General features: G+C 43.2%; 1 protein-coding gene across 1 annotated transcript in view; it reads right to left on the bottom strand.

The window, feature by feature from the left end:
• The window catches only part of HAT1 (histone acetyltransferase 1), a 1,164,331-nt gene that overhangs the window by 654,151 nt on the left and 497,853 nt on the right, over positions 1-12,327 (bottom strand). Inside the window, exon 4 of the mRNA XM_044075533.1 lies at positions 6,323-6,443. Coding sequence (XP_043931468.1) covers positions 6,323-6,443 — 121 coding nt within the window. The remainder of the gene's footprint in view (positions 1-6,322; positions 6,444-12,327) is intronic.

Here is a 12,327-nt window from a genome sequence, read left to right as displayed (position 1 = left end):
TGCTCGATTCCAAGCACAGAATCTCTTCCATTTGTCAGCATAAGATTTTCTAGTACTAGGCCTTTTGGCTTCCAAAATGACATCCATCACAGCTTTACTGAGAGGTGCTCGCACGATTACATGATTAGCCATGCTGCCAGGTTTTCAGAGTCTGTAGTCGATTGTGCAGGATCGGATTGTTTTGCTGGGACAGTAACTGTGGTCTTTGAGGCAAGGTCCAAGCTGGGTATTGAGACATGTTCCTTAGGACTGTGTACAAGTATTGGCGGGGCCAGTCCGGGGCAATTACTATCATCTTTGGCTTCTCTTGTCTGACTTTTAGGAGGACCTTGGGTAGAAGAGGCAGAGGAAGAAAGGCGTAAACTGACAGGTTTTCCCAACTGAAGGACAGGGCATCCACTTTCTATACTTGTCTGTGATAAGTCCTTGTGCAGAATCTTTTCAATTGATAATTTTGAGTTGAGGCAAATAGATCTAGTTCTGGGCTCCCCCATTTCTCTGTTATCATGCTGAATACTTGTGGATTTAGTTTCCACTCGTGAGGATCCATAAGGTTTCTGCTTAAATCGTCTGCCAGAGTGTTCTGTTTTAAAGGCAGGAATTGAGCTTGAAGATTTATTTGGTAGGTCAAAGCTGTTCCCACAGCGCTATGGCTAATCTGCAAAGGGGGTATGAGTGTGTGCCCCCTTGCTTGTTTATATAACACATGACTGTGGTGTTGTCAGTCTTTATCAGTAGTTGTCCTGGATGAAAAATCCTTGAAAGCTGTTGGGGCATTTTGAACAGCTAGCATCTCTTTCTGGTTGATATGTAGATGCACTTGATTTGGTGCCCATATGCCCTGAATGCATCTTCCTGCCATGTGGGCCCCCCAGGCATAATCTGATGCGTCTGTTGTCAAGGTTTGGCTGGCAGGGGGTAGAGTGAAGGGCCATCCCATGTTTTGGTGACAGGCATTTGCCCACCATAGAAACTCCTGTTGCAGGCAGGGGATGAGATAAATCGTTTCCAGTCTGTGTGAATGTTGACTCCATAAACTTTTTAGGTACCACTGAAGTTTCCTCATATGCAGTCTTGCATATGGAATTAGTAGGATGCAGGATATCATTAAGCCCAGAGCCTGCAGAATTTGTCTTGCAGAAGACTGGGTTTTTGTTGCCATCAGCTTGAAGTAAGTAGTCCATTGCCTTTGTTTGTCTGGTGTAAGGTAAGCCATCTGGGCAGTTGTATGTAAGCTTGCACCCAGGAATGTTATCTTTTGAGAGGGTACTAGTTGTGATTTCTTTTTGTTTATTGTGTACCCTAGGCATGCTAGAAGCCTTTTCACAAATGCCAGGTGTCGTAGAAGAGTGTCCTTGCTCTCTGCTTGAATGAGACAGTCGTCCAAGTAAGGATATATTTGAATACTTCTTTGTCTGCAAAATGCAATTACTGGTGCCAGGCACTTTGGCTTATCTACTGCGCCCAGGGTCTTTACAAAGGGCAGTGCAGAGAATTGGTAATGCATTAAGCCAGCCTTGAATCAGAGGTATCTTCTGCACGACTTTTATTGGGACATGCAGGTATGCCTCAAGTCTAAAGTCACCAGCCAAGCATTCTTGCCCAGTATGGGCAGAAGCTGTTGCAAAGTGAGCATTTTGAATTTTGGAATGTCCAGGTATGTGTTCAAAATCGATAAATCCAGTATTGGCCGCCAGGCCTTGTCCTTTCTGGGTACCAAGAACAGTAGAGTAAAAACCTTGCCCTTTTTCCTGTTCAGGTACTGTCTGAATGGCCCCCATATCCACGAGGGATGTAACCTGTTTCTGTGCCTCTGCCCATTGTTTTTTTGGCAGGTCTGGCCAACCATTTGCCATTGGCAGAGTGTGGAAATGGAATCTGTATCCCTGTGATACGATGTTCAGTACCCACTTGTCCTGGGTTATTAACTGCCAATTTTGAGCATAAAGTGCTATTTTTCCCTATATGGGTGCTGCCAAAAGATAAGTGCTTGGTGTAGGCAGAGGGAAGTCATTGGGATTGCTTTCTGTAGGTTTGCGCTTTTTCTCCCCCAGATTTGGAGGTGGATGCGCTCCATTGCTTTGACCTGTATGAGTCTTGACCCTGGTACCTGGAACGCTTAGGGCGTCTGGATTTGCCCCTTTGAGCTCTGTCAGACACAGGAAAGGACCAATATTTTTTTGTAGGCCAGTGTCTACTGAATCTAGGTGGCTGCACTTGTAAGAAATCTTTAAGTTTGCATAGATTTAGCTTTGTCTTCCATTTTCTTTAAAACCTCTTCTGCCTTAATACCAAACAGTGACTCATGCTGTAAAGGTGCATCTAGCAATTTAGCTTTTACATGATCAGGCAAATTTTGTTCCTTTAACCAGGCATGCCTCCTAATCACAGATCCAGTAACTGCGGCCCTGCAGGAGGCCTCTAAAGAATCAAAACCACACTGCAAAGTATGCTTTCCAACTTGTTCAGCTGCATGCAATAATTCCTGCAATTCCTTATTTTCTGCACATTCTGAAATCAACATCATTTTCTGTTTCAGCAATCCCATAACATGTTGGTATTTAAGCATATGAAATTGACAGTTTAAGGCCCTGATTGCCAAGGTTGCAGATGTATAAACCTTTTTTCCCCATCTTGTCCAGTGCCCTTGAATCTCTGTCGGAGGGGGTAGGGTTTTTTGCTGAGGAGGCCTTAACTCCCTTTGGACCCTGTGAAATAGTTTCAGGATCAGCAGCAGGGTTTCTAAATAATTTATGAGAGTCAGGGACCCTGTAATACCTGTCAGGCTTACTGGGAGCCGGAGGTAGAGAGTCAGGGGTCAGGCTTGATCCTGAAAATACATCATCCACAATGTCTAGTTTCAGGATCAGCAGCAGGGTTTCTAAATAATTTATGAGAGTCAGGGACCCTGTAATACCAGTCAGGCTTACTGGGAGCCGGAGGTAGAGAGTCAGGGGTCAGGCTTGATCCTGAAAATACATCATCCACAATGTCTAACACAGGGGAGATGGCTAAAAGCTTGTGCTGAGGGAGAAGGAGGAAATCCCTGAGCCTCTTTTGATTCTGAGAAGTCTGGACTCTCCCAGTGAAAATGCTCCCTCAAAGTATGCAAGGTTTCTCCAAATGAATAATCCTTAGGAGGAGATGCAGATGGAATAGACTCCTCAGCATCAGAATCCTCATAGGGAGGTAAAGAAATTCCTGATCAGAAGAAATAGAAACCGGATCTGAAGATTCATAGTCAGTGTCTTGCCTAGGCCTCTTATCTGGAGGGGGTGGGTACTCCTGATCAAGATAATAAGATCTTCAGCCATTTTGATCAGCTAGGCATAGAGGCCTGTGCACATGGCTCTGGCATCGGTGTTTTTAGTTTTAGAAGGTGTCTTTGCCTTTGGTTTTGCAGCTTTCGTCGGTTTGATATAAAAATGTTGAGGTCTGAATACACCCTCAGAAGCCGGTGCCTGCTCAGCGGCTCCGGACCCATCTGAGGGAGATAAATCCGTCGGGCCAATACCTGGAGTATCTTGCGGCATGCCGGACTCCACATGGGTGTCGGTAGAGGCCTGCAACTCGAAGGTAGCTGGTATCAGGGGCTGCCGGCGACTGGCTTAGGAGAAGCTTCGTCATCTGTTTTGGATCTTGACTGCCTTTCTCTGTCCTTTTCTTTGCATTTATGTACTCCGGTAGTCGGATTGCTATCCGACGACATCTCTGGGTAGTTAAATCTGTTTCCAAAATCCTTGGATGCAAAAATATACAGACGCTTAATAGTGCATTGGTTAAATCTAGCACAAAACAGACAACCAGGCACATTGTGATCAGGGCCTAGGCAAGGAATACAGTAGAAATGGAAATCCTTATGAGGTATTTGCTTCCCACAAGTAATACAATTATTAACTTTTTCTGACATCGGTAAAAAGCAAGAAAAAGTTTCCCCAACGGGGTACTTAGCTTTATTGAAGACTTCAGTTCTGAAACTCGAACGCGAATATTTCAGTAGTCAGCAGACCGGCATTTGCGAAATGCTTCTGCTTTGGGCACCGCGCGGCAAGAAAGACCAAAGAAAATGGCATCTGCTGCATGTTTTATACCCGGACGACCTGACGTCATGGAAGAGGAGACAGCAACCGACGCATGACCCAAGACTTTGGAATTCAGGCAGACTGAGGGCAACCTGCCAGCAGATTACCCAAATGTAATGACTGCAACAGTGAAACACGAAGAACATCACCCAGTAGGGTGTCCTGGGGCATTGATTCCCTACGCTTGGGGTCTGGAGGAGCAGCAGAGGTTGGTACAGACACTACGGGGGACGGAGCCAGTGGAGCTATCTCGGGGAACAGCACACTCCGCATGACCTCAAAGGCGTCCCTGCCTCGAGGCAGAGAAAGCTCCGGTTCCGAAAAAATAGGAATCTTTCTCCAGGCCAAGGGGGACGGCTCTGAGGCTGATGTTGGAGCAGAGCTCACCTGTGCCGATGCTCCGAAAGGGAGAACTGGGTTGGACAAGGGTCCGATGCCACTCGCCCCCTCGGAGCAGACGAGGGAGCCCTGTAGTCCAGATTCCTCGATCGAAGAAACTATCGAGGTAATCGGAGTTGAAGGAGAGATGGTGATCAGAGCAGACTGTTCCACTACTCTTACCCCAACGAACTCTGGCTCCGAAATCAATGGAGTCAGAGGAGGAACAGAAAAAGAGTTGGATGGAGAAGATACCTGCTGAGGAGGGCTAGACAATAATTTTGCTAGTGCCTGTGATTTAAGCAACCTACTTACTAGTCTCTCCAAATCATGATCAGACAGCCTACAGGATCGAGAGGAGTGTGAAGAATGGTGGCTATGTTCACTTTGCAATAATGGAGACAGAGGAGCCGAATGAACCGACTCTAATGAAGGGGACCTCAGCCTCTTATGGCTCCGAAACATCCGATGGAGCCGACAGAGGAGTTGTCTTGTCGGTGCCAGCCGGAACCGACATACTCTGTAAATCCTGTACAGGAGTCTGCTCCAAAAGGTGGAGCAGACGGTTTAGTGGATTTTGGGGGGTTTCACTGGCTGGGAACTCTTTGCCAGTGAATCCTGAGGCTTTAACAGACCCCTAAGGATCAATCTGTTCTTACGCTCCTGCAGGACTCTTGGACTAAAGGCATGGCAAACAGAACAAGAGTCCTGCAGGTGAACAGTGCCCAAACAATAAACGCAGCTAGTGTGCCCATCTGTCAAAGACATTTTCTGACAGCATGAGTCACACTTTTTAAAGCCAGATACTTCAGCTTCCTTAGACATGACCCAACTACAAAAAACTAAGTACCACAAGGTAAACACAGACAAATAAGTACTACTCTTAACAAGTACACCCACAAATATATAGCCTCTGTCTTTTTTTTTTTTTTTTTTTTTTTTAAACACGATAGCAAAAAAGGAAAGGAAAGCCTCCAAGTTAAACGGCTATCCTAGGGAGAGGGGGAGGAGGGAGAACTCTCTAACTTAAATGAGTTCTAAATAAAAGGGAAACTAAGAAGAACGAAGTACTCAACAACACGTACAGAATAAAACTAACAGTAAAATATCTATTAGTTTAAAGGGTCTAAGAGAATATTTTTACACAAAAAAATTGAAATATACAAGCCTGAACCAGAAAACGACACACCTCGCAGCTGAAACGGCAAACGAGATCAGGGTAGCTGTCGCTAGGCATCATGGGATAAGGGGTAGCCTCAAGCCAGTAAACAGCTCTCGAACTATTGAAGATGGCCGAGCCGGAGCAGAGGATTGGCTCCAATACCCGAACAGCAAGAATGAAGGCGAGATAGACAACTTATCAATTGTTACAATAAGAAGTTCCGGCTGTACAAGTAGTAGGCTTATGAGCATCCATAAACTAGTTTGGGTTGAGTATTAGCTGGTGGTCAGTTAGCCATGATACTACAGAGAGAAAAGATGCCAGAGTTTGTTGGCATAGTTCCTGGGGTTGGAGGAGGCATAAATGAATGTAGAGTCAGCTGCATACTGCATGACTGAGGAGTAGACAGCAGAGGAGTAAAGGTTATTGGTGAATATAGTGAACATGCTAATTAGTCCTGCTGTTATTCCCCCCTAGTGGCCAACAGTTTGCCTTTCTGGCAGTGCCCTCATCAGGGAGGCAAAATGCCAATTAGTGAAGACTTAACAAAAATGTGTGCATTTCAGTATTTAGTATGAAAAAATTCCTTCCAGTTTCCTAGAACTCACACAAGACAACAATTTCTATTACTAATATTAAAGCAGCTAACGTTACACCATACAAAAAAAAATAAAAAAACATATGTAGCTTTCAAGTTTACCTCCACACAGTCAAACTTTTCGGTGACTTTAGAAGAAAAGAGGATGCGAAAGAAGGTATTTAGGTTGCCAGCAGTATAGAACAACTGGATCTGAAGACCTCTGTAGCCAAAGACAATCTCACTGTGTAAACAAAACAGGAATAAGAATCAAAACAATGCCCGATTTAAACATGTTAACTCAGTCTGACTGATGAAACGAAGTATTAAATGTATTGCAATAAGAGCATGAACCACAAAATATACTTGTGTGAGATACTTGCCATAAAAGTATATACTTATTTATCCTCAACTTTTTCATCACACTTTTCCTGTGGGTTACACCGGTATGATTCACAAATTGATAACTAGATCACGATGTCACCCAATAAAAATATTTGATGCCCATACTTAACTTGACTAGGCAAACTTTTAACAGCACATAGCACATGAAGAGGAAAAAACAGATCACAATTTTTAAGAACATTCACTAGGAATAAACTGTGATGCAATGTCAAACAGGAACAAACACATACTAAGCAACCCCTCATTTAGGCACCAGGTCACAGAAACTACTTGCTAGCTGACCAAATCTTGCAGGAAACTGAATTTGCCCAATGATGATTTTTGCTTCAGTACTGTGGCTCTAGACCATACTCTTATCTGCACTCAAAACAAATTCTAAATTAAAGCTCTGCTCGTTATACAAGAGAGATTCGTTCTGATGCCATCTACAGAATGCTTGACAGGCATGCCAACTCACATCCTGAGATGTTCACCACTTCAGGCAGCCTGATGCTGAGAGTAAGGAAATGTCATTTACTTAGACATATAGAACAACACAGTATATAAAAAAAAAAAAAAAAAAAGTGTTTCCCCTTGTCTGAATGCAAGGGAAGTCGACAGCAGTACTCTATTGTCAGGGTCCCCAAAGACCATCTTGGTCCTGTATAGAATGAAGTATGATTGGATAAACGCCAAACATTGTAAGTATTTAATGATAATGCTGAGATTTCCTAGTATATGGCACTGCCACCGAGCCTCAAGCAGACAACTGTCTAAGCACAGGTAAATGTGGACCTCTTTCAATCTGAGGAAGGTTACCCGAGGAACTAGGCACTCCATGAATACTCTGCGTATAGTACAGCACATAGTCCAAAGCGCATGGAAGTTGAATTGGTAATGTAGGAGTGTGACCCTGATCCTTAGAAATTTCCCCTGGTCCTTGTGAAAAGCTAAGAGCAAATAAGCATCTTTCAGATTCAATCTGAAAATGAAGGCTTGAGAGAGGAGTAATGACAACAATACAGGGTAAGAATACTGAACTCGGGTACCTGCGGAAAGAGAATGGGCCTACAGAGGTCCAGAATCTACCTCCATGGACAGTCTCTTTTGGGTCCTAGAAACAGGCAGGAAACCTTCCATCCCCTCTTCCACCTATCATGCACACCCCCCCCCCCCCCACAAAAAACAGATTTGGCAACTGCTGAATGATCAGCAAGGCTAGGTGCAGGTGACCTTCTGGGACTGGGGGTATCGCACTGAAGGCTGTCCCAAGTTTATCTTAGCCCATGCCGCCACAACGTGACATATCTGCCTCCCAATCAGGTCAAGTGAGAAAAATGAGTGGAAGCTGAATCATAACTGCTCTACGCCACCCTCAACCAGCCTCCTAGTTTTTGCTTTCTTGCCTCAGCACCCTCTCACCCCCTACTCAACCCCCCCCCCCCCGAATCATTTCGACTGTATGCTTATCTTTGGGCTGGAACCTGATAAAAAAAAAAACAGGCAGCCTTTTAAGGGTAATTTCTGCTACAATGTGGAACTGGGATAATATAAACATGCTTCAGTGTGTCTTTTTATTCAAAATTTCCTGTGCAGGTTTCCAGCAACTTTTATTTGGCCTAAGAAATCATTCAAAAGTTCTCTCTAGATCTTTAGGTAACTCCTGCACCTTATGTGAGACATGGAATCTGATGACCAACCGAGATGTCACTCGGTCTGCATGACAACTACATTTAGTCGTACGTTTCCCATAAGTAGAACAAGCTTCAGGATTAGAGATTTCTGCGATTTGTCCTAAATTTGGCAAATGCCTCCTATTTCAACCATGACTCTAGACTGGTACACAATGTACATCTGGCAATGCAAACCATTTTTTTCAGAATCTGTTGAATGAGAGGGAAGGCAGGATCTTGGAAAATTTATTTGGGCCTGGTACCAGTTTGATGCCCAGTGCCTTTAGGCAAATGCACATTGGGTCTGTTACCATTTTAGCGAGTCTGATGCAGACTACAGAATTCATCTGGTTTCCTATGTACGTGGGGGGTTGGGAGTCTGGCTGTAGCAAGGCTGTTAGACAGATGTTCTCAAATATTCAAAAGCAGGAGGAACTACCATGGGCTTATGGTCCTCCAGACCCAAGATATAGAAGCAGCACCGTTTTGCTGTCTGACATCTCCCTCAACATTGCATTTTACAAAATGATACAACCTCAGCGAAGGTGAATGGGATATTCACTTACAATGTCAAGCCTGACAACTACTGCATTCTGTAAAGTAGATTAGATCAAATTTACCAGAGTTTGTTTATACAAAATACTACTATGGTGATGTTTGAGACTACGTGAATTTATGCAAACAAATGTCTGAACTATTTCAAAGCCACTTGTATTGCCAATGTTACATTTGTATTAATTATATGAAGTTTGGCCTGACAAAGCAACGTTATGTCCTGCACCTTTAACTTGCTCTCCATCTACCAGCACAATTACTCACAAGTTGTGAAATGACTGCTTGCAGACTGGACAGCAATTGTCTGGAAATATAAAATGTAACAGTCCCAAATGTAGAAAAGCCCTTTAAAATTTAAGGAGCTTAATTAAGACACTAAATGCCACAAATTCACTAGTGTTATTAAGATGCATTTTTTTCAACAATGTGAAAGACTGCCTGTGATGGGTTATACTTGCAATAGACCAACAAAATTAGCTCTTTGGTTACCCAAACGAACACAGAGCATCTGGTGCTGTGCTGGTAATAAAATTATCCAGTTGGACTTTCCCAGTAAACAAATGTCAACAGAAAAATAAGCTAAAGTTTCTAGGTATGCTACTAAACTAGTCTGAAACATATGCCATTAGAAACCAGGATGCACAGGAAACAAAATGTCACCCATTTCTAAGCTCTTCTAATCATTTTAGTTTTATGAGGACAGGAGGATCTACATGAACATCCAGTAGTACAATTACGCTCATAATTACAGCAGATGAATCAGAGTATGGTCACCATGACGTCCCTCCTCTGGGACAGTAATTAAACAGCCTAAATTCTCACCACTGACACCGGTGAGGAAAGTTCACTTGGAACAAAGACAGATCCACACACTACTTCCAGATACAGTTTTCTGCACCAAGTACAATTTCTCTTAAGAGCACACAGGGAGCACACTCCAGTCCTGGGGCTAGGTTCCCCTCGTTCTCTCTCCGGGTCCCAAATAAACTCTATAGCTGTGTCAGCGGGGAGTCTACATCCTTAGCCAGGTGTTCCAACCCAAGCCCTCCACCACCCTCTCTGTGGAATCATTGCTATCAGTGTCCCTGTTCAAAGTAGCCGACACACAAGGCTGGCACAGATTCACTATCTCTACCACCTCTGTCCAGGCTATAAGGCAGACACTGCCACCAGAACACCCACAAAGCTAGCTACTCTAAGGTTCTTGCCAGGATACCCAGTTATACGGACTGAATTAATACTAATATCAATGGTAACTTTGACCAAACAGCAAGGCTTTCAGACGTGGCCACTGTGTCATCAAATAAATATAGGTACTCTCGACGGTTAAAATATTCTCTAAAAGACCAGCCACATTGAAAAGTTTAAATATATTTAATAATAAACAGAAGAACATGAAAATACTAAATATCTATTTAAACAGAGTTTCAAACACAGGAAATATTAAAAATAACTGATGGAAAGGCTCACACAGATGCAGAAAAACAATACTTAACCAATATCACTTTAGTTTCCTGACTGATCTAAAGAGTTACTGCCCCCTAGTTCACTTAATAGAGCAAGGCAAGACGATGTGGGTGATTGGCCCTTCTATCAGGTTTCAAAAACAGACTGCTCTGAGACTTCTCCATCTAGTATAAAAACATTTCAGTGCTGGATTACAGAATGACATCACACATCTGGTCACCTGACTTCTGGTTCTCACACTACCCCCTTTACTAAAAGGTGAACCAGAATCTTGCACATAGCTGGCAACACACACACACACACACACACACACACACACACACACACACACACACACACACCTTTGCTAAGATGTGTTACAGCACCTGGAAGCTACAAAACCATTCCAAACACCTCTGCCCTTCCAGGGCAGCAATTAGTTCACCCCCAAGGACAATACAGTAGAATTCTAAGTCCTGTTTTTCAGACATTTTGTCTCTGGCTGCAATCAGAACTGTGAAATACAATCTTTATGGCCTAAACAAGGTAATTTAATTTCAGACTATTTTTCAAAGTTAGCTGGACTGAGATGAATGTCTTCTCTTTCAGTATCCTCAGTTACAATATATTCATTTCAACAGTTACAATGCAGTCTGATATAAAGGTGTATTTCTTTTCTGTCCAGCAGGACCCACTGTTGGGACATTTAACACGAGCAACTTTAGAAATACATTTTCAACACAAGCACCTGTACAAATCAGTTGGATATATAAACATAATTCTTTACAAAACTCCAGCTAGCTATGTTGGCATATGTTATATACATCCATTGCCTTACTTCTCCTGGCACAGCTGGGAAAAACCTCACATCATCACAGTCGCTATCGAAGTACAATTCCTTATTAACAGGAATTAACAACATGTGGACATCCACCTACTAGTCAGATTCCACATCTTCACCACTACCTCCAAATCCTCCCCTATTCCAGGAAGTCAGAAACTGAAAAGCTACAACAGAGAAAAGCCTGTACCCTTTTCAGCACTTTCCTAGAAAGCTGTTAACAATCATGCTTATCTCAAGGGTAAATAATGCCATCTATGCCATGTTCTGAAGAGGCATCAGGACTGAAAATCTTGCTTCCCCATTCCTCTGCACTTTCTGAATCATTGTGCATATGGTACTGCTGGGTCCGTCACAGTACTGGCTTTAAAATCCTCGCAGCGGATACCAATTCATATATTGCAATCAAAGCGTAAGGTCTTTGTCAACCACCCTGCTGATAATCAAATACGCAATGGGTGACTGGCCTTAAAAAGCATACAGCAAATGCAAACTACTTCCTTGGGTTATGTGCAACACCTTCCGCACCCAAGTAGGCTTTACAAAGAACAAGTGCACAGCAGAAGCTATAATAGGCATCTACCACTAAGAAACCCACAGGGTTGCGGGGGTAAAGGTGCATTTATTTAACTCCACAACCTAATTCCTCATCTAAAGAGACTATCAATCTCTGGTAAGAGAAAAGAAACATTCTGCCATTGGTACCCAAATCGCACTTGCCTTGATATTTAACGCTATCCATCCAGCCATTGGATTCTTGTGTCTACATGATGCACCACCAGTTGAGAGCACCCTAGTTTAGTAATGAACATGTCACCAAATTCCAGTAGTACTGGGTGGGCTTTCAGAACTCAAGTAGGGGACAGTTGCTGTGACATTACTTCATCCACTGAAGTATTAGACCAAGTCTCTCAAAGTCTAAAACCAGTTCCCCATTTTCTCTTATAGCCCAGTGCAGACAAAGTACCAATTGTCTCAACCATGGTAGGACTTCATTATGTTTACACAGTAGGGTCTACAGTACCGTCTCCCATCCTGCAAGTCCATCACTCAATTTGCATCACTTATTCTCCTCCCAGCAGTAGAGAGACCCTTTCATACTGCTTGCAAGTTAGTTACTCTGCTGAACAGAACTAAGCACAGTTATTTTTTGTTCAACAGTATATTCTTGGGCCCATGCTCTGTCCAATCACAACTGTTCTTTTTAGGGTTGCCACCTTTTCAAATGC

The sequence above is a fragment of the Protopterus annectens genome, chromosome 6.part1 (assembly GCF_019279795.1).
Source record: "Protopterus annectens isolate FY-2018-M chromosome 6.part1, PAN1.0, whole genome shotgun sequence".
Classification (NCBI taxonomy): Eukaryota; Metazoa; Chordata; order Ceratodontiformes; family Protopteridae; genus Protopterus; species Protopterus annectens.
The sequence above is the reverse complement of the archived record's forward strand: the minus strand, read 5'-3'. Positions and strand labels throughout refer to the sequence as shown.